The sequence below is a fragment of the Carcharhinus amblyrhynchos genome, chromosome 2, assembly GCF_965287045.1.
Source record: "Carcharhinus amblyrhynchos chromosome 2, sCarAmb.v2.hapA, whole genome shotgun sequence".
NCBI lineage: Eukaryota > Metazoa > Chordata > Chondrichthyes > Carcharhiniformes > Carcharhinidae > Carcharhinus > Carcharhinus amblyrhynchos.
This window is the reverse complement of record NC_137325.1, coordinates 147,954,725-147,976,437: the sequence shown is the minus strand read 5'-3', so window position 1 is coordinate 147,976,437 and position 21,713 is coordinate 147,954,725. Positions and strand designations below refer to the sequence as shown.

The following is a 21,713-nucleotide window of genomic DNA, read 5'->3' as shown; positions in this document are numbered from 1 at the left end:
TATCTATTCCTCTCAACATTTTATAAACCTCTATCAGGTCGCCTCTCAACCTTCGTCTCTCCAGGGAGAAAAGACCTAGCTCCCTCAACCTATCCTCATATGGCATGCCTCCCAATCCAGGCAACATCCTTGTAAATCTCCTCTGTACCCTTTCAATAGCTTCCACGTCCTTCCTGTAGTGAGGCAACCAGAACTGCGCACAGTACTCCAAGTGGGATCTGACAAGGGTCTTATAAAGTTGCAGCATTACCTCCCGACTCCTAAACTCAATCCCTCGATTAATGAAGGCCAGTACACCATACGCCTTCTTGACCACATCCTCCACCTGCGAGGCCGATTTAAGACTCCTGTGGACCCGGACCCCAAAGTCCTTCTGCTCCTCAACACTGCTAAGAGTCCTGCCCTTGATATTGTACTCCTTCATCCCATTGGTCCTGCCAAAATGGACCATTACACATTTATCTGGGTTGAAGTCCATCTGCCACTTCTCCGCCCAATCTTGCATCCTATTTATGTCTCGCTGCAACTTCTGACATCCCTCCAGACTATCCACAACACCACCAACCTTCGTATCGTCCGCGAACTTACTAACCCCTCCCTCCACTTCCTCATCCAGGTCATTTATGAAAATGACAAACAGCAAGGATCCTAGAACAGATCCCTGGGACACTCCACTGGTGACTGACCTCCAGGCAGAAAAAGACCCATCCACAACCACTCTCTGCCTTCTGCAGGCAAGCCAGTTCTGGATCCACAAGGCCAAAGCCCCCTGGATCCCATGCCCTCTCACCTTCTCAAGAAGTCTTGCATGGGGGACCTTATCAAACGCCTTGCTGAAGTCCATGTACACCACGTCCACGGCACTTCCTTCGTCAATGTGTTCAGTCACATTATCGAAGAACTCAACTAGGCTTGTAAGGCACGACCTGCCCCTGACAAAACCATGCTGACTATTCCTGATCATGCTAAACCTCTCCAAATGCTCGTAAATCTTGTCCCTCAGAAGCCTCTCCATCAGCTTACCAACCACTGAGGTCAGACTCACCCGCCAGTAATTTCCCGGGCTATCTCTGTTCCCTTTCTCAAAAATAGGAACCACATCCGCAATCCTCCAATCCTCTGGAACCTCTCCCATCTCCATCGATGACACAAAGATCATCGCCAGGGGCTCTGCAATCACTTCCCTCACCTCCCACAGTAACCTAGGATACATCCCATCCGTCCTGGTGACTTAACTATCTTGACGCTATTCAAAAGCTCTAACACATCCTCTTTCTTAACATTCACACACTCAATCTTTTCAGTTCGCCACAAACCTGTAGTACAACCTCCCAGATCAGCTTCCGCCGTGAATACCGAGGCAAAGTACTCATGAAGCACCTCTGCCATTTCTTCCGGTTCCACACAGACTTCCGCCTTCACCTTTTATAGGTCCTATCCCTTCACTTCTCATCCTTTTACTTTTCACATATTTATAGAAGGCCTTGGGATTCTCCTTAATCTTACCCACCAAGGCCTTCTCATGACCCCTTCTGGCTCTCCTAATTTCCTTCTTAAGTTCCTTCCTACAACCCGTATACTCCTCAAGATCCTTAATATCTCCTAGCTCTCTGAACCTTCTGTACGTTTTCCTTTTCTTTTTGACTATGGCATAAATTGAACAGATTCTAAAAGAAGCATGTGGCATCCACAGTGACCCCAGGCTGGAATTGAACCCAGGTCCCTGGTGCTGTGAGGCAGCAGTGCGAATCACTGTGCCACCCACCGGGTGAAGGATAGCAGAGGCTGGTCAGAATGTTCTGGAAGTTGAGGGAGAGGTAGAGATTCTTCCCACTCAGAAAGGACAGCAGGACTAGAGGGCACAGCCTCAAGATAAGGGGGAGAGCAGTTTAGAACGAACTTCTTCACTCAAAGGGTGGTGAATCTCTGGAATTCTCTGCCCGTTGAAGTGGTGGAGGCTGCCTCACTAAATATATTTAAGTCACGGGTAGATAGGTTTTTGGTAGGCAAGGGAATTAAGGGTTATGGGGAGAGGGCGGGAATGTGGAACTGAGCCACTTCAGATCAGCCATGATCTTATTGAATGGCGGGGCAGGCTCAAAGGGCTAGATGGCCTACTCCTGCTCCTATTTCTTATGTTCTCATGTAAGTTCTCTGTTTCCTGTATATTACAAGTGTGGCTCTCTGTGTAGCCGTTACTATTCCATTGTTAATGTCTCACTGACAGAACACCCAGCCAGTTCTGGGTGACTCCAGACTTACTTTCCAGTGGTGTTTCTGTCACTGTAGTCTCGCCCAGTCTCAGGATGGCTCGTTCTCTACATACACAAAGACAAAAAACACCACGGATTTAGTGAATGGTTAAAACTGTCTATATCCGAACTTCTGTCCAACAAGAATGAGCCAAGAATCAATGAGGGTCAGTGCCGAGGGAGCGCCGCACCGTCAGAGGGTCAGTGCCGAGGGAGCGCCGCACCGTCAGAGGGTCAGTGCCGAGGGAGCGCCGCACCTTCAGAGGGTCAGTGCCGAGGGAGCGCCGCACCGTCAGAGGGTCAGTGCCGAGGGAGCGCCGCACCGTCAGAGGGTCAGTGCCAAGGGAATGCTAAAATTCTAAACCCTCTAAGACAGGACATTCCAGCAGTATGGGGACATTTGTGAGATTTTCCATAGCATCTCGCCCTTCACCAAGATCCTTCCCTGATTGCATGGGCCTGTGGCCAAGGGCCTAGAGTCTGCAGCCAGGGACCAGGGGCCAGGGACCAGGGGTAAGTGTGGCTTAAAGCTTGGGACCTGGTACCTGGGGCCTGGAGTCTCGAGTCTGGGGCCTGGGGACTGAAGCCTGGGGAATGGAACCACAGCCTGGAGCCTGGGTTCTGGGGCTTAAGCCTGAGGTATGGGACCTGCAGCCTGGAGGCTGAGGTCTGGGGTCTGAAGACTGGGGCCTGCAGCCTGAGGCCTTGGGCCTGGGACCTGGGGCATGGGGCCTGGGGCCTGGGGCCTGGGACCTGGAGACTGGGGCCTGCAGCCTGAGACCTGGGGCCTACGGCCTGGAGCTTGTGGTTTGGGTTCGAGTTCTGGCCCAGCAGCCCCACTGACTCTTTGCTCATTGACCTTTCACCCCCTGAGTGTAGAGCTGACCTCTGCTCCTTGGGCAGGAAGAGCACCGTGTTTTTCAGATTGGATCTGTCCCTCTGCTTTTTCATCATCTCGCCTTCTGCTGCCATCATCTCCTTCAGCTCCTCCTGCAGTTGGAGTTCACAGAAATAGTTCACAACCTCGATGGGCTTGAGCTGGGTTACGATACCCGCCTGGAGCTTCTCTGGAATCATGATGGTTGTTTTGCTGAGGTTGTTTGGCTGTCATTGGGAAGATTATTTCAAAAAGATTTTTATTTGAACTGGATCCCAGAAACCAGCTGAAACTCCCCCTCTCCGTTCATTCTGAACCTCCAAACCCCCCCCTCACCCCCATTCTCATCTGTATCTCAAAACAAATAACCAGCTCACAGCCCCCACCTGGACTCCCCCCTCCCCCAGCGACACTCCAATATCCAGCCTACAACGGTCCCTATAGGAGCCCCAAGACTTCATCCCATCCCATCCCCCCAGCTGAATCCCAATCCCAGACCTCAGCAACTTCCCCATCCCACATGGAGCTCAACCCTGCCCGCACCCCCCCACCCATTCTCTAACCTCGCCCCCACATCCCTGTTTATTCTATAACCTCCCCCCACCCCCCCAACCCATTCTCTAACCTCGCCCCACATCCCTGTTCATTCTATAACCTCCCCCCACCCCCCCCAACTCATTCTCTAACCTCCCCCCACCCTCCCAACTCATTCTCTAACCTCGCCCCACATCCCTGCTCATTCTTTAACCTCCTCCAGCCCCCCCACTCCCCCACCCATTCTCTAACTGTACCCCCCACCCGTGTGAGTGTGCGAGTGAGCACCACACCGAGTCCTCAGCTGAAACTCTAACCCTCCTCCCGCCCCCCCCACCCCCATTTCAATCCCAGCAATTGGACCCCATTCCACGCACCACTGAACCACCCCAGCCCCCCCCATCACCACCTTACCACCCCCCACCCCTCCTGAACGCCACTAACTGGCCCCAGTTCCCTGACTACACCCCCCCCCAGTGGGGATGAATGGGATGCGTTGGGGGGGGGGGCTTAAACTCAGTGAACTCAGCTGGCAATGTGGATTGGGGTGGGGGGGTTTGAGGTTGGGTGTCACAGTGATCACAGACCTGTCCCACCACCCCCCACCCCACCCCCCGCATACTAACCGAAACGGCGAGGGATTGGCTGGAGGACGAGGGGCTTGGTGGAATCGATAACGACGCCTTCAGTGTTTTCCCCTTTTTCAGTGACTTCATGGCGGCGTGGATGTGTTCCTGGGCGAGAGAAGGCAGCGTTAATCTCCACAATGACTCTGCTGTACCTCACTCAGCACTCTGTTCCAAAAGGAGGGCGGGATAGAGGGAGTAATTACACAGACGTCAGCCTAACCCGGCTGGTGGGAGATATTCAGAGAGGGTCGTCACTCAGACACACCCAACCATCAAGGATGGATTTGTTGAAGGAAGCTTGTAGCTGGCTGGTTCTGAGTTTCTTTAAGCTAGTCACAGACTGATGGGGTTGTGGGAGGTAGGAGTGAGGGGTGGGGGGGTGTGGGGGTAAACCCCCTGCCTCTGAGCCGGATGCCAGGGAAGCCCGGTGGCACAGTGGTTAGCATTGCTGCTGCACTGTGTGAATTCCGCACATTCTCCCCGTGTCTGCGTGGGTTTCCTCCGGGTGCTCCGGTTTCCTCCCACAGTGTGGGTTAGGTTGATTGGCCATGCTAAATTCTCCCTTAGTGTCATGGGGACTAGCTGGGGTAAATGCACGGGGTTATGGGGATAGGGCCTGGGTGGGATTGTGGTCGGTGCAGATTCAATGGGCTGAATGGCCTCCTTTGCACTGTAGGATTCTATGATTCTTTGGCTTAGGCCCCACTCCATGGGGTGGTTGGAGTCTCCTGCTCAGCCATGCTTGATGTGGAGTGCTCCCTCGAGCTAGACCACAGGGTCGGGACCTGTTCCTGGAATGACTAAGCCATGGAAACAGATGTGAGCAATCTCTCTTGTGTCTCCAGACATGGGCAGTGTGAGTCTAACAAGGACTGCGGACATGGGTGTGTCTATGATGGAAAAAAGACAGAAACCTCCCAGGTCAAGACCGAGGTCAAACAGGGATGTGTCAGCACCTCCGCCCTTCTCTCCATCACCGCCATCCTTCATCACCAAACACAACCCGTCCCTAAACACAGAGATCAATCTCCCGAGGTTTCACCAAACCCCAATCTCGGATCTCAAACAATGATGAGACAGAGTACAGGAATGAGATAGAGAATCTGGTGAACTGGTGCAGCAACAATAATCCCTCCCTCAATGTCAACAAAACAAAGGAGATTGTCACCGACTTCAGGAAGCGTAAAGGAGAACATGCCCCTGTCTACATCAAAGAACAAAGAACAAAAACAGCCCGGGAAACAGGCCCTTCGGCCCAACGAGCCCGCGCCACCACCTCAACACCACCAGTCCCCCCCTCCACCCACGACCCCTATCTAATGTTTCATGGCCATCCAGATTGAGGGAAACTGATTTAGGGACAATTTATTCCTGCCAATCAGCCTAACAGCACATCTTTGGGGTGTGGGAGGAAACTGGAGCACTGGGAGAAAACCCACGCAAGCATGGGGAGAATGTGCAAACTCCCACAGACACCGGCCCAAATCCATGTGTCTGCACAGCAATCAGTGATAGTCACTGAGCTGTCGTCTTGCCCAGCATCTGGTCCAGTTTAGGCACACACTAACGACATGAAGCACTAGGCCAATCTCGAACAACCAAGAGCAGCCCCAGTACGACCCATCGCGTGTATGCCCCTCGTTGGACACGAGGTGGACTGACTTAAAACCTGTGAATGAAAAGAGAAAAAACATTATTATCATACTATACCCATTTACATTACCAGGGACGCCCCAATGCTAATGACCTTTATTTAAAAGGATCTCCTATATGCACCCATCTCCAACTCAGTCATGTGCCTGTCTAAGTTACTCTTAAAGGACTCTAGCGTGTTTGCCTCCACCACCTTACTTGGCAGAGCATTCCATACCCCCACTACCCTCTGTGTGAAAAACCTCCCTCTAATATCTGTGTTGTACCGCTCCCCCCTCACCTTAAGTCCATGGCCCCTTGTCCTATGTGTCTCTATCATAGGAAATAGCTTACCTCTGTTTACTCCATCTATACCCTTCATAATCTTATATACCTCTATTAGATCCCCCCTCAGTTGGCATCTTTCAAGGGAAAAGAGCCCCAATTTCTTCAATCTTTCCTCATACCCCAGTCCTTCCATACCAGGCAACATCCTGGTAAACCTCCTCTGCACTCTCTCCAGAGTCTCCACGTCCTTCCGGTAGTAAGGTGACCAGAACTGGATGCAGTACTCCAAATGCGGCCTAACCAACGTTCTATATAACAGCAACATTAGACTCCAGCTCTTATATTCTATACCCCTTCCTATAAAGGCTAACATACCATAGGCTTTCTTCACCACATTCTCCACTTGCACTGCCACCTTCAAACACTTGTGCACTTGCACCCCCAGGTCTCGCTGCGACTCTATACTCCTTACAGGCTTACCCTTTCTCATATAACTTCCCCCTACATTATTCCGGCCAAAATGCATCACCTCACATTTATCCGGATTAAACTCCATTTGCCATGTATCTGCCCAATCAACCAGCCTATCAATATCCCGTTGTATTGCCAGACGCTGCTCCTCACTGCCTGCCAATCCAGCCATCTTGGTGCCATCTGCAAATTTGCTGATCACACCACCCTCTTCCAAATCATTTATATACACTACAAAGAGAAGAGGTCCCAGTACTGAGCCCTGCGGCACACCACTAGTGACAGACCTCCAGCTAGAAAGAGACCCCTCCACTACTACTCTCTGACTCCTCTTTGCAAGCCAGTTCTCTACCCATCCCTGACCACATATCCCATGAGCTTTAATCTTCTGTACCAACCTACCATGAGGGACTTTGTCAAACGCCTTACTGAAATCCATATAGACGACATCAATGGCTCGTCCTTCGTCAACCGTTTTTGTCACCTCCTCAAAGAATTCTACCAGATTCGTAAGGCAAGACTTCCCCTTTATAAAGCCATGCTGCGTATCCTTAATCAGATCGCAACGCTCCAAGTGCGCACACATCCTATCCCTAAGAATCCTCTCCATCAACTTACCTACCACTGACGTTAAGCTCACCGGCCTATAGCTACCTGGGCTATCCCTCCTACCCTTTTTAAACAACGGTACCACGTTCGCTATCCTCCAGTCCTCTGGGACCTCACCTGTGTCCAAAGAAGAGGCAAAGATTCGCGTCAGAGGCCCAGCAATCTCATCCCTCGCCTCCCTAAGCAGCCTGAGATAAATGCAATCAGGCCCTGGAGATTTATCGGTTTTAATGCCATCTAAAAGCCCTAACACTTCTTCCCTCGTAATCGATAGATCCTTCAATTGGTCTACCACTCCCTCGATGACCGTACCAGACATCAAACCCCTCTCCTTCGTGAATACCGACGCAAAGTATTCATTCAGGATCTCCCCCATTCCCTCTACCTCTAAGCACAATTCCCCTCGTCTGTCCCTGAGGGGACCGATTTTACCCCTAGCCACCCTTTTGTTCTTAAGATAGGAGTAAAACGCCTTTGGATTCTCCTTAATCCTACCTGCCAAAGCCATTTCATGCCCCCTTTTTGCTCTCCTAACTCCCCGTTTGAGATCCCTCCTACTCTCTCTGTACTCCTCCAACGCTCTCTCCGTTCCCAGCTGCTTAGACCTGACAAATGCCTCTCGTTTCTTCCTAACCAGGTCTTCTATATCTCTAGTAATCCACGGTTCCCTAATCCTACCTTTCCCATCCTTTCTCCTAACCGGCACATGCCTTTCCTGCACCCTTTGCAGTTTTCCCTTGAAAGACTCCCACATGCCTAATGTGGCCTTGCCTTCCAACAGCCTATCCCAGTCTGTATCCCTAAGCTCCTGCCTAATCTGGCTGTATCTAGCCTTCCCCCAACGGGGACGAAATGGAAATGGCTGAGAGCTTCTAGTTTTTAGGTGTCCAGATCACCAACAACCTGTCCTGGTTCCCCCATGCTGACACTATAGTTAAGAAAGCCCCACCAATGCCTCTACTTTCTCAGAAGACTAAGGAAATTTGACATGTCAGCTACGATTCTCACCAACTTTTACAGATGTACCATAGAAAGCATTCTTTCTGGTTGTATCACAGTTTGGTATGGGATCCTGCTATGCCCAAGACAGCAAGGAACTACAAAGGTTGTGAACGTAGCCCAATCTATCACACAAACCAGCCTCCCATCCATTGACTCTGTCTACCTTTCCTGCTGCCTCGGGAAAAGCAGCCAGCATAATTAAGGACCCCACACACCCCGGACATTCTCTCTTCCACCTTCTTCCTTAGGGAGAAAGATACAAAAGTCTGAGGTCACGTACCGACCGACTCAAGAACAGCTTCTTCCCTGCTGCTGTCAGACTTTGAATGGACCTCCCTCGATCTTTCTCTACACCCTAACTATGACTGTAACACTACATTCGGCACTCTCTCCTTTCCTTCTCTATGAATGGTATGCTTTGTCTGTCCAGCACGCAAGAAACAATACTTTTCACTGTATGTTAATACATGTGACAATAATAAATCCAATCAGAAACCCCCTCAGGAAGACAGAGCTAACAGCTCCCATACTCCCAGCAGTATGTAGCTGACATCAGCAATTCGCTGATCTACTTCTCTCTCTGCTCCCCACAACCCTCTGTCCTTTGAACTGACATCTGACCCTTTACAATTTCCCAGCAGAGTACCACCCCTGCTCCCAAGCGAGTCGGGGATGCCAAATATTGCAATCTCCAGTCACCCCCACAGGTATTAACTTCCAAACACACAGAATAAAATGTTGACTCAGAGATTAAATAAGGTGAAGGAATGTACAATAAATGAAGGAAACTGAGATGAAATAAAGCACAGAGGGACCACGGAGGTCACATCCAGCTCCCTGAAGATAGATATATTGGCTAAGAAGGCATGATGGCACAGTGGGTTAGTACTGCTGCCTCACAGCACCAGGGACCCGGGTTCCATTTCCGGCTTGGGTCACTGTCTGTGTGGAGTTTGCACATTCTCCCCGTGTCTGCGTGGGTTTCCTCTGGGTGCTCCGCTTTCCTCCCGCAGTCCAAAGATGTGCAGGTTAGTTTGATTTGCCATATTGTCAGGGGGATCAGCAGGGGAAATGCATTAAGTTGCAGGGCTAGGGTGGGATTGTGGTCGGTGCAGACTTGATGGGCCGAACGGCCTCTTCTGTACTGTAGGATTCTATGATATGGGATAGCTTCCTTTATTAGCTGAATGTTAGAGTATAAATGCAGGGATGTTATACTTGAACTGCATAAAACACTATTTGGAGTGGAGCTAGAGATCTGTGTACAGTCTGGTCACTGTGGTACAGGAGGGGTGTGAATATACTCAAGAAGATACAGAGGACATTGCCAGGAATTGGGAATTTTAGCAATGAGGGGCGATTGGATATGCTGGGGTGAACAAACCAAGTTTCTCCAACCTGTCCTCATAGCTAATGCCCTCCATATCAGGCAACACCCTGGTAAATCTTTTCTGCACCCTCTCCAAAGCCTCCACATCCCTTCTGGTAGTGTGGTGACCAGAATTGAACACTATATTCCAAGTGCGGCCTCACTAAGGTTCTATAAAGCTGCAACATGACTTGCCAATTTTTAAACTCAATGCCCCGGCCGATGAAGGCAAGCATGCCGTATGCCTTCTTGACTACCTTCTCCAACTGCATTGCCACTTTCAGTGACCTGTGTACCTGTACACCCAGATCCCTTTGCCTGTCAATACTCTTAAGGGTTCTGCCATTTACTATATATTTCCTACCTGTATTAGACCTTCCAAAATGCATAACCTCACATTTGTCCAGATTAAACTCCATCTGCCATCTGTCCACCCAGGCCTCCAACTGATCTATATCCTGCTCTATCCTCTGATGGTCCTCATCGCTATCCGCAAATCCACCAACCTTTGTGTCGTCCGCAAACTTACTAATCAATCCAGTTACGTTTTCCTCCAAATCATCAGATTGAGATATACGGGATAATGAGGGACCCAGATAGAGTGAACAGGAAAGTTTTATTTCCCTCACCAGGGAGGCAGGACGTGGAGATTTAAAGTGATTGACAGGAGAATGTGAGGATCTGGGAGGAACAGTTTCACTCAGAGGGTGGTGGGGAAACTCTCATTACATTTAAAATCAACACATTGGTATATACTGGAGACGCACTGACTCACAAAACCACGGGTGGTGGGATTAGACTCGATAGCTCTTTCAGACAAACGGCCTCCCTCTGTGCTCTCCAGTCTTGCTCAGGAGTTTAGAAGAATGTGAGATGATTGAAATAACATTCAAAGAAGGATTAAGAAGGCAGATAAGATGTCTCCCCCTGGCTGGTGAGTCTAGAATCAGAGAACACGGTCTCGGAATAAAATCATTTTCCACTGAGATGAGGAGAAACTATTTCAGACAAAGGTGTGAATCTTTGATATTCTCTCTCCAGAGGAACGTGCAAGCTCCATTGCTGGGCTGAATAAATTTCAGGTCACTAAAGGGAATCAAGATATGAGGGGATCGGGAAGAAAGTGGAATTAGAACAAAGAACCGTGCAGCACAGTAACAGGCCCTTCGGCCCTCCCAGCCAGTGCTAACACATGACGCCTTTCTAAAGACCTTTAGCCTGTTATTGAGTTACAAACTGTTCCAGTTTCTGATGTTCTCACACTCCTCTCCAGACTATTCTCCTACCTTTCTATTTCTGAACTGGTCTCTACTCGAGACCACTTTGATTCTCCCCGTGTCAGCCCTCCCCACAGCCCCCATTAACCTTATTGTGATTCTTGAGCAGGTTCCTCCTGCCCCAGAGGCAGTACCGATACCTCAGAAATGTGTCGCCCTCTCTCCTCGACCCTCTCCCCAGCCACACATTCACACTTCATTCCTGCAGTTACATCGGGAATGATCCAGCAATTTACTATCTTTCCAAGGTCCAATCCCAACTCAAACTTGGGATCTCAACCCTTCCTCTTTTGGGAGGGGTTTCCATTTGGAAGATAATGTTTGGTAGTTCCCCCTTTCCCCCAGGATAACATTCTTAGAGTCACAGAGATTTGCAGCATGGAAAAAGGCCCTTTGGCCCAACTTGTCCATGCTGCCCAGTTTTTACCACTAAGCTAGTCCCAATTGCCTGCATTTGGCCCATTTCCCTCTATACCCATAGAATCTCTACAGTGCAGAAGGGGCCCTTCGGCCCATTGAGTCTGCACTGACCACAATCCCACTCAGGCCCTATCCCCATAACCCCACACATATACCCTGCTAGTCCCCTTGTCATTAGGGTCAATTTAGCATGGCCAATCCACCTAAGCCACATGTTTTTGGACTGTTGGGGGAAACCGGAGCATCCGGTGGAAACCCATGCAGATATGGGGAGAATGTACAACTCCACACAGACAGTGACCGAGGCCGATATTGAACCCGGGTCCTTGGCACTGTGAAGTAGCAGTGCTAACCACTGTGCCATTGTGCCTTCCACTACCCATGTAACTGTCTAAATGCTTTTTAAAAGGCAAAATTGTACCCGTCTCTACTACGACCTCTGGCAGCTTATTCCACACACTCACCACCCTTTGTTGAAAATATTGTCCCTCTGGACCCTTTTGCATCTCTCCCCTCTCAGCTTAAACCTATGATGTGGAGCTGCTGGTGCTGGAGGTTAAATTCCAACAGGTTTATTTGGAATCACGAGCTTTCAGAGCACTGCTTCTTCATCAGGTGAGTGGAGAGTGGAGACCTCTTGTGAGATTTCTTACTGCCCACCCCAGTCCAACACCAGCATCTCCACACAATGACAGAGTGATGCAATGATCAGCTGGCCAGTGACTCAGTATAAATAAGAACCTGCTGGGAAATGTTGGGGAGTTTGCAATGGCCCAGGGTGAGGCCTCATGTATTGGAGTAATAAAGTTTCTTTATTAAACCTTTTTCTTTATCTGTCGGAGTAAGTTTTGCTCCATTTTATTCCCTACAGCTGAAGAGTGCCCTCTGCTGGCTGAATAGGGCACAGTTTAAAATTAAAAAGTCTCCCATTTAAGACAGAGATGAAGAGAAAGTTCTTCTTTAAAAAAGTGATTAGTCTATCGAGTTCTTTTCCACAGCGAACAGTGAAAGCTGAGTTAGAGTTGGAGTTGGAGTTGGAGTTGGAGTTGGAGTTGGAGTTGGAGTTGGAGTTGGAGTTAGGGTCAGAGATCAGGTTAGAGTTAGAGTTAGGGTTAGGGTAAGGGTTAGCGTTAGGGTTAGAGTTAGGGTTACGGTAAGGGTTAGCGTTAGGGTTAGAGTTAAGGTTAGGGTGAGGATTAGGGTTAGAGTTAGAGTTAGGGTTAGAGTTAAGGTTAGGGTGCAAGTTAGGGTTAGGGATATGGTTAGGGTTAGTGTTAGAGTTAAGGTTAGGGTTAGTGATAGGGCTAGGGTTAGGATTAGGGATAGGGTTTGAGTTACGGTTATATTTAGGGTTAGGGATAGGTTTAGGGATATGGTTAGGGTTAGTGTTAGAGTTTGGGTTAGGGTTAAAGTTAGGGTTAGTCATAGGGTTAAGATTAGGGATAGGGTTTGAGTTACGGTTATATTTAGGGTTAGGGATAGAGTTAGGGTTAAGTTTTGGGTTAGAATTAGAAGTAGGGTTAGGGATAGGGGTGGGGTTGGGTTAAAATTCATGTTAGGGTTAAGATTAGAGTTAGGGTTAGATAGATTGATTGACAAGGGAGTCAAGGGTCTACGGTGGTGTAAAGGTGAGCAAAATGGAAAGTACAGTTAAGATCACAATCAGGGCAGGCTGGGTAGGCTGAATGGCCAACAATTTTAATGTTATGATGTTCTTAACTCTCTGTCGCTGTTGGGTGGCCACCTTAGAAACATAGAAACTAGAAGCTGGAATAGGCCATTTGGCCCTTTGAGTCTGCTCTGCCATTCATCACAACTGATCAACAAATTCAATATCCTGATCCTCCCCCCATATCCCTTGATCCCTTTTGTCCAAGAGCTATATCTAATTTCCTCTTCAAATCACACAGCATTTTGGCCTCAACTACTTTCTATGATCGTCAATTCCACACATTCCCCACCCTCTGGGTGAAGAAATTTCTCCTCACCTCAGTTCTAAAAGGTTTATTCCTTATCCTCAAACTCTGACCCCTAGTTCTGAACTCCCCCACCATCGGGAACATTCTTTCTGAATCTACCCTGTCTAACCAAAATTCTCAAACTTCTGTGTGTTCCACAATGGCGAGAGTTACTCCACAAGCTCAGAAGTGCCCGGGAGTTATTCCCAAGGGAGACACAATGCCTACACAAATCGCCCGCGAGTCATTCCCGAGGGAGAGGTACCTCCGATACATATTGGTATCTAGGACACATAAAGTATCCAGGAATTTCAGTAACCAGGTTCCATTGCACGTTTACTTAAAAGCTTATCTAACTGCACTGTATGATTTTTTCACATTACCCTTTACTCCTAATTATCTGGATGCCATGTGGTGTCGTGGCTGGTGACCTGCCTCTGAGATTAAAGTCCTGGGTTCGAGTCCCACTCCTTGATGGCCAAGGGAGGAATGTTTATGACGGCCAAACAGATTGAGTGTCCACCTGTGAATCCTTCCAACAGACGCCAATAGCTGGGGCAGAGCTTCCTGCTCACCCACATGATGGAAAGACAGGTTTATTTTATTCCTTCCTGACGAGGCTAGCCCACCTCTATTTGCCCTTGAACTTACTCAACCATTCCAATTGGAGCATTTATAAGAGAATGGACTTTGATAAGACACGGAAGAATGTGTAGGGAGAAGACAATGGGATGGTATTCAGTGAGTTAGTCATTTGGAGATGGGCCAAATGGCCTCTGGGTTATTAATTCCCACCACGTTTGAGCCTCTACCATCAGTATCCTGTATGCTACCACAGTGACTTGCTCTGTGAGTGAACTGTAATAGGCCAACACTCAGGTATATTCCTATCTATTTATACACATCAGATTTTTATTTAATGAAATTCAGATCCCCTTAATGTTGGGGCTATTCAGTTCATTTTTAGCCATTTTCACTTACTTCCCCTGATTATTTATCTGGCTCACACTGCCACAGAAATCCACTGTGAAAGTTCAGGCTCTGATAAACTACATCGAACCTCCCACAACTCAGTCAAACCCCAGTCTCAGGATAGTTCACCTCGTCACACCTTGTTGGTGGGTAACTCCCACTGTCCTTACCTTGAATTTCCGAGTCCATTTCCTCAGCCAGCTGTAGCTCAAATCCCAAAGGTCACCTTTTGTCGACTTACTCAGCGTGTCAGAGTCCAACCAGGAATTCAACTCTGTCTCAAAGTAATCGTGTGGGTCCAGCAACCCGAGATCATTAAACAGTTTCCTGATGGTGTTCCTGGAAAGAGAGCAGGAGCTAGGCTGAGAGACAGCACTGCTAACTGATATCTTCCCTCTTACCCAACCAGTCCAGCCAACTCTGCCTCGTCACTGAAATAACGCCTCCAGCTTCAACTACCTTTTTCCCAGAGTGGAAGGGGGGTGGGGGGGGACACAGGTTTAAGGTGCGAGGGACAAGGTTTAAAGGAGATGTACAAGGCAAGGTTTTTACCCAGAGGGGTGGGTGCCTGGAACTCGCTGCCGGGGGGAGGGAGTAGAAGCGGATACGATAGTGAGTCTTAAGGGGCATCTTGACAAATCCATGAATAGGATGGGAATAGAGAGATATGGTCCCCAGAAGGGTAGGGGGTTTTAGTTCAGTTGGGCAGCATGGTCGGTGCAGGCTTGGAGGGCCGAAGGGCCTGTTCCTGTGCTGTTTGTTCTTTGTTCTTTGCTATCCCAGCCTGGTCCTTTAGGGAAGGAAATCTGCAGTCCTTACCTGGTCTGATCTACATGTGGTTCTGGAGCCACAGCAATGTGGGTGATTCTCAACTGTCCTCAAGGGTAATTAGGGATGGGCAATAAATGCTGGCCCAGCCAGCGATGCCCATGTCCCACACCAGGAGAGAGAGGATAAATTCCAGTGAAACAAACCGCAGGTACGGGAAATATGAAATAAAAACAGGGAATGGTGTAAATACTCAGCATCTGCAGAGGGAAACAGTTAGTGGACATGACTTTCAGCAGCCCCCCCCAACCCCCACCCCCCGACCTTCCCCACCCACACCCCACCCCCTGACCCACCCCCCGATTCCCCCCCCCAACCCTCCCCACCCACCCCCCACCCCCGACCCTCCCCACCCCCTGAATCCACCCCCCAAAGCCCCTGCCCCGGGCGTGTTTGGTAACTGTCGGGTCCATTCATTCCTCTGAATAGACAAAGGCAGCACTGGTATAATGTTGAATGAATTTGTTTTATTGAACAGAAAAAGAAACTTGAATCATTTCAGAAACAAAAAGAGAGAAGCTGAGAGGGAGGCTGGCTTTTCTGGTGCCAGTCCCCTGTACTGATTGTGAACACACTGAGTTCACAAACAAAACTGAACTGCAAACACAGAGCTGAAACTACAATAATTCATTATCTTGTTGTTGAAATTGTTTGGCACATGCTGTCTCTAACTCGGAGAAACCAGCCTCACAGATGCTGTTTTTGTTCACATTGAACCTTTCAAAAATACAGTCAATTTCTAGCTAACCCAGCATGCCATCTGAGTTTTCAAATGTAGTCAGGTGTTAGTCACCCCCTGCAGTGAAGTATTTAAATATATTTAAATATAATTACAGAAATATCTGAAAATGAAGTCTTTGCTTAAATAAAGCAAACCCTTAACAGTAACGACAGAGGTGGCCTGCCATTGGCTGGCGGCTGTCAACAGGCTTCCTGTTGTTCACACCCTCACTCTCCGGGACCCCCCCGAGGGACAGGGTCACCCTCACTGTCTGGGACCCCCCCTGAGGGACAGGGTCACCCTCACTGTCCGGGACCCCCCCTGAGGGACAGGGTCACCCTCACTGTCCGGGACCCCCCCCGAGGGACAGGGTCACCCTCACTGTCCGGGACCCCCCCGAGGGACAGGGTCACCCTCACTGCCCGGGACCCCCCCCGAGGGACAGGGTCACCCTCACTGCCCGGGACCCCGCTGTGGGACAGGGTCACCCTCACAGTCTGGGACCCCCCCCGAGGGACAGGGTCACCCTCACTGTCCGGGACCCCCCCTGTGGGACAGGGTCACCCTCACTGTCCGGGACCCCCCCGAGGGACAGGGTCACCCTCACTGTCCGGGAACCCCCTGTGGGACAGGGTCACCCTCACTGTCCGGGACCCCCCCGAGGGACAGGGTCACCCTCACTGTCCGGGAACCCCCTGTGGGGCAGGGTCACCCTCATTCTCCGGGACCCCCCCGTGGGACAGGGTCACCCTCACTCTCTGGGACCCCCCCTGTGGGGCAGGGTCACCCTCACTGTCCTGGACCCCACTGTGAGACAGGGTCACCCTCACTGTCCGGGACCCCACTGTGAGACAGGGTCACCCTCACTGTCCTGGACCCTGCTGTGGGACAGGGTCACCCTCACTCTCCGGGAACCCCCTGTAGGACAGGGTCACCCTCACTGCCCGGGACCCCCCCTGTGGGCCAGGGTCACCCTCACTGTCCGGGACCCCCCCTGTGTAACAGGGTCACCCTCACTGTCTGGGACCCCCCTGTGGGATAGGGTCACCCTCACTGTCCGGGAACCCCCTGTGGGGCAGGGTCACCCTCACTCTCCAGGACCCCCCCGTGGGACAGGGTCACCCTCACTCTCCGGGACCCCCCTGTGGGACAGGGTCACCCTCACTCTCTGGGACCCCCCCTGTGGGGCAGGGTCACCCTCACTGTCCTGGACCCCGCTGTGGGACAGGGTCACCCTCACTCTCCGGGACCCCCCTGTGGGACAGGGTCACCCTCATTCTCCGGGACCCCCCCGTGGGACAGGGTCACCCTCACTCTCTGGGACCCCCCCTGTGGGGCAGGGTCACCCTCACTGTCCTGGACCCCACTGTGAGACAGGGTCACCCTCACTGTCCGGGACCCCACTGTGAGACAGGGTCACCCTCACTGTCCTGGACCCTGCTGTGGGACAGGGTCACCCTCACTCTCCGGGAACCCCCTGTAGGACAGGGTCACCCTCACTGCCCGGGACCCCCCCTGTGGGCCAGGGTCACCCTCACTGTCCGGGACCCCCCCTGTGTAACAGGGTCACCCTCACTGTCTGGGACCCCCCTGTGGGATAGGGTCACCCTCACTGTCCGGGAACCCCCTGTGGGGCAGGGTCACCCTCACTCTCCAGGACCCCCCCGTGGGACAGGGTCACCCTCACTCTCCGGGACCCCCCTGTGGGACAGGGTCACCCTCACTCTCTGGGACCCCCCCTGTGGGGCAGGGTCACCCTCACTGTCCTGGACCCCGCTGTGGGACAGGGTCACCCTCACTCTCCGGGACCCCCCTGTGGGACAGGGTCACCCTCACTCTCCGGGACCACCCCTGTGGGACAGGGTCACCCCACTCTCCGGGACACCCCCTGTGAGATAGGGTCACCCTCACTGTCCGGGACCCCCCCTGTGGGGCAGGGTCACCCTCACTGCCCGGGACCCCCCTGTGGGATAGGGTCACCCTCACTGTCCCGGACCCCCCTTGTGGGACAGGGTCACCCTCACTGTCCGGGACCCCCCCTGTGGGATAGGGTCACCCTCACTATCCGGGACCCCCCCTGTGGGGCAGGGTCACCCTCACTGTCCGGGACCCCCCCTGTGGGGCAGGGTCACCCTCACTGCCCGGGACCCCCCCGTGGGACAGGGTCACCCTCACTGTCCGGGACCCGCCCTGTGGAACAGGGTCACCCTCACTGTCTGGGACCCCCCCCGAGGGACAGGGTCACCCTCACTCTCTGGGACCCCCCCTGTGGGGCAGGGTCACCCTCACTCTCCGGGACCCCCCCGTGGGACAGGGTCACCCTCACTCTCTGGGACCCCCCCTGTGGGGCAGGGTCACCCTCACTGTCCAGGACCCCCCCTGTGGGACAGGGGTCACCCTCACTGTCCAGGACCCCCCCTGTGGGACAGGGTCACCCTCACTGCCCGGGACCCCCCTGTGGGACAGGGTCACCCTCACTGTCCAGGACCCCCCCTGTGGGACAGGGGTCACCCTCACTGTCCGGGACCCCCCCTGTGAGGCAGGGTCACCCTCACTGCCCGGGACCCCCCTGTGGGACAGGGTCACCCTCACTGTCTGGGACCCCCCTGTGGGACAGGGTCACCCTCACTGCCCGGGAGCCCCCTGTGGGACAGGGTCACCCTCACTGTCCGGGACCCCCCTGTGGGGCAGGGTCACCCTCACTGCCCGGGACCCCCCTGTGGGGCAGGGTCACCCTCACTGCCCGGGAGCCCCCTGTGGGACAGGGTCACCCTCACTGCCCGGGACCCCCCTGTGGGGCAGGGTCACCCTCACTGCCCGGGACCTCCCTGTGGGGCAGGGTCACCCTCACTGCCCGGGACCTCCCTGTGGGGCAGGGTCACCCTCACTGCCCGGGAGCCCCCCTCAGTGGGAACCACCTGGAAAATCCCGGCCAGAGTTTCTGGTCAATGGCTTTTCAAGGAAACTTGGGAAAGGTTAGAGAGGTAATAGATGGGGGAAGGGTGGATAAAGGACAAAGTGGAGGGTGTGTAATAGGGTGGAAGGTAGGAGAGGTTAATGACAATGATGGAGGTTCAAGGGGAAGTGGGAATGGGATAAGTAAAGGATGTGTCTACAGCAGATGTGACTGGCAGGATGATAAACAGCTGGAATCCAAAAGTACAGGAAATGAGAGAGAAAAATAACAAAACTAACAGGAAAACAGAAAAGGTAGGTGTTATAATCCAAAATTGTTGAACTCGTGTTTATTCTGGAGATTGTAAAAGGCCCAGTTAAACAGGTGAGTGCAGTTCCTCGAGGTTATATCAATATTGGCTGGATCAATGTAACAGGCTGAGGACAGAGAGTGAGCGTTAGGTGGAGAATTGAAACGTCTCACTGATCAGTCATGCAGTAGTGTGTGTTTACTCTCACAGAGGAGACCACAGTGTGAGCAGCTGATACAGCGACTCAGTTGAACGATGTGGAGGTGAGTCACTGTTTGGGGTTTTGTTGATGGGGATGGAGGAGGGGAGAGGGGCAGGCATTGTGTCCTGCACAGGAAGGGTGTGGAGGTACTGAGGAGTGGAGCTTGGTGCCACGCTGGGAACCTTCCGAATACGGAAAGGAGAGGGCATAAAAACACACAAACCCAGGAGGAGGCCATTCAGCCCCTCGATCCTGCTGTCCCATTCTATAAGACCATGACTGATCTGACTGTAACTCCAGCCCCACATTCCTGCTGACCCCCTGATAACCTTTCACCCCCTCGTTAATCTGGAATCTATCGAGCTCGGCCCTGAGAATATTCCCAGCCTCTGTTCCCGCTGTCTTTTGAGGAAGAAAGTTCCGGAGACTCTCCGCCCTTTGAGAGAAAACATTTCCCCCCCATCTCCATCTGAAACGGGGCGACCCCTTATCCTTAAACAGTGAGCCCGAGTTCTAGATTGTTCCCCAAGAGGAAGCTTCCTCTCCACACCCACCCTGCCAACACCCCCTCAGCATCTTAAAGCTTCGATCGAGTCCCCTCTCCCTCTTCTAAACTCCAGCAGGTACAAACCGAACCTCTCCAACCTTTCCTCAGAAGACAACCCTCCCGTTCCAGGTATTAGTCTGGGAAACCTTCTCACAACTGCATCTGAATTATTGACATTAATTGGTGGAGGCAGAGACCCTAAACTCTTTTAAAAAGTATTTGGATCTGCACTGGGAATGCTATAGGCTACGTCGCTATGGGCCGGGTGCAGTGACGGCAGATATACAAGGGCTGCTTAATACCACATTTGGTCAAATACCCCCTCGATATCTAGGACAGTAACTTTGGTTTGATTGGGTTTATTATTGTCACATGTATTAACATACAGTGAAAACTATTGTTTCTTGCGCGCTACACAGACAAAGCATACTGTTCATAGAGAATGAAAGGAGAGAGAATGTAGTGTTACAGTCATAGCTAGGGTGTAGAGAAAGATCAACGTAATATAGGGTAAGTCCATTCAAAAGTCTGACAGCAGCAGGGAAGAAGCTGCTCTTGAGTCGGTTGGTACGTGACCTCAGACTTTTGTATCTTTTTCCCGACGGAAGAAGGTGGGAGAGTGAATGTCCGGGGTGCGTGGGGCCCTTAATTATGCTGGCTGCTTTTCCCTGAGGCAGCAGGAGGTGTAGACAGAGTCAATGGATGGGAGGCTGGTTTGTGTGATGGATTGGATTTTGTTTACGACCTTTTGTAGTTCCTTGCGGTCTTGGGCAGAGCAGGAGCCCATACCAAGCTGTGATACAACCAGAAAGAATGCTTTCTATGGTGCATCTGTAAAAGTTGGTGAGAATTGTAGCTGACATGCCAAATTTCCTTAGTCTTCTGAGAAAGTAGAGGTGTTAGTGGGGCTTTCTTAACTATAGTGTTGGCATGGAGGGGACCAGGACAGGTTGTTAGTGATCTGGACACCTAGAAACTTGAAGCTCTCGATCCTTTCTACTTCATCCCCATTGATGTAGACAGGGGCATGTTCTCCTTTACACTTCCTGAAGTCGATGACAATCTCCTTCATTATGTTGGCATTAAGGGAGAGATTATCGTTGTCGCACCAGTTCACCAGATTCTCTATCTCATTCCTGTACTCTGTTTGAGATCCAACCCCTACGGTGGTGTCATCAGCGACCTGAAAATCGAATTGGAGTGGAATTTGTCCGCACAGTCATAGGTGTATAAGGAGTATAGTAGGGGGCTGAGAACACAGCCTTGTGGGGCACTGGTGTTGAGGATGATGTTGGAGGAGGTGTTGTTGCCTACCCTTGCTGACTGTGGTCTGTGAGTTAGGAACTTCAGGATCCAGTCACAGAGGGAGGTGCTGAGGCCCAGGGCACAGAGTTTGGAGATGAGTTTCATGGGAATAATGGTGTTGAAGGTGGAGCTGTAGTCATAGAACATAGAACATAGAACACTACAGCACAAACAGGCCCTTCGGCCCACAAGTTGCGCCGCCCACATCACCTACCAACCTACAGACCTATCTATAACCCTCAATCTCATTAAACCCCATATACTCATCCAGAAGTCTTTTAAAAGACCCCAGCGAGTTCGCCTCCACCACCACTGACGGCAGCCGATTCCATTCACTCACCACCCTCTGAGTGAAAAACTTACCCCTAACATCACTTCTGAACCTCCCTCCCCGCACCTTAAATCTGTGTCCTCTCGTAGCGACCATTTCAAACCGGGGAAATAGCCTCTGAGAGTCCACCCTATCTATTCCTCTCAACATTTTGTAAACTTCTATCAGGTCGCCTCTCAACCTTCGTCTCTCCAGGGAAAAGAGTCCCAGCTCCCTCAACCTAGTCAATAAATAGGAGTCTGACATAGGTGTCTTTATTATCTAGGTGCTCCAGGGTTGAGTG

At 51.4% G+C, this 21,713-nt stretch overlaps 1 protein-coding gene across 1 annotated transcript in view; it reads right to left on the bottom strand.

Annotated features, from left to right (window-relative positions):
• Positions 1-21,713, bottom strand: part of wdr97 (WD repeat domain 97) — a 109,305-nt gene that overhangs the window by 4,415 nt on the left and 83,177 nt on the right. The window contains exons 19-22 of the mRNA XM_080214876.1: positions 14,461-14,629; positions 4,290-4,397; positions 3,139-3,356; positions 2,263-2,318 (exon numbers count right to left, since the gene is read on the bottom strand). Of these exons, the coding sequence (XP_080071002.1) occupies positions 2,263-2,318; positions 3,139-3,356; positions 4,290-4,397; positions 14,461-14,629 (551 nt within the window). The remainder of the gene's footprint in view (positions 1-2,262; positions 2,319-3,138; positions 3,357-4,289; positions 4,398-14,460; positions 14,630-21,713) is intronic.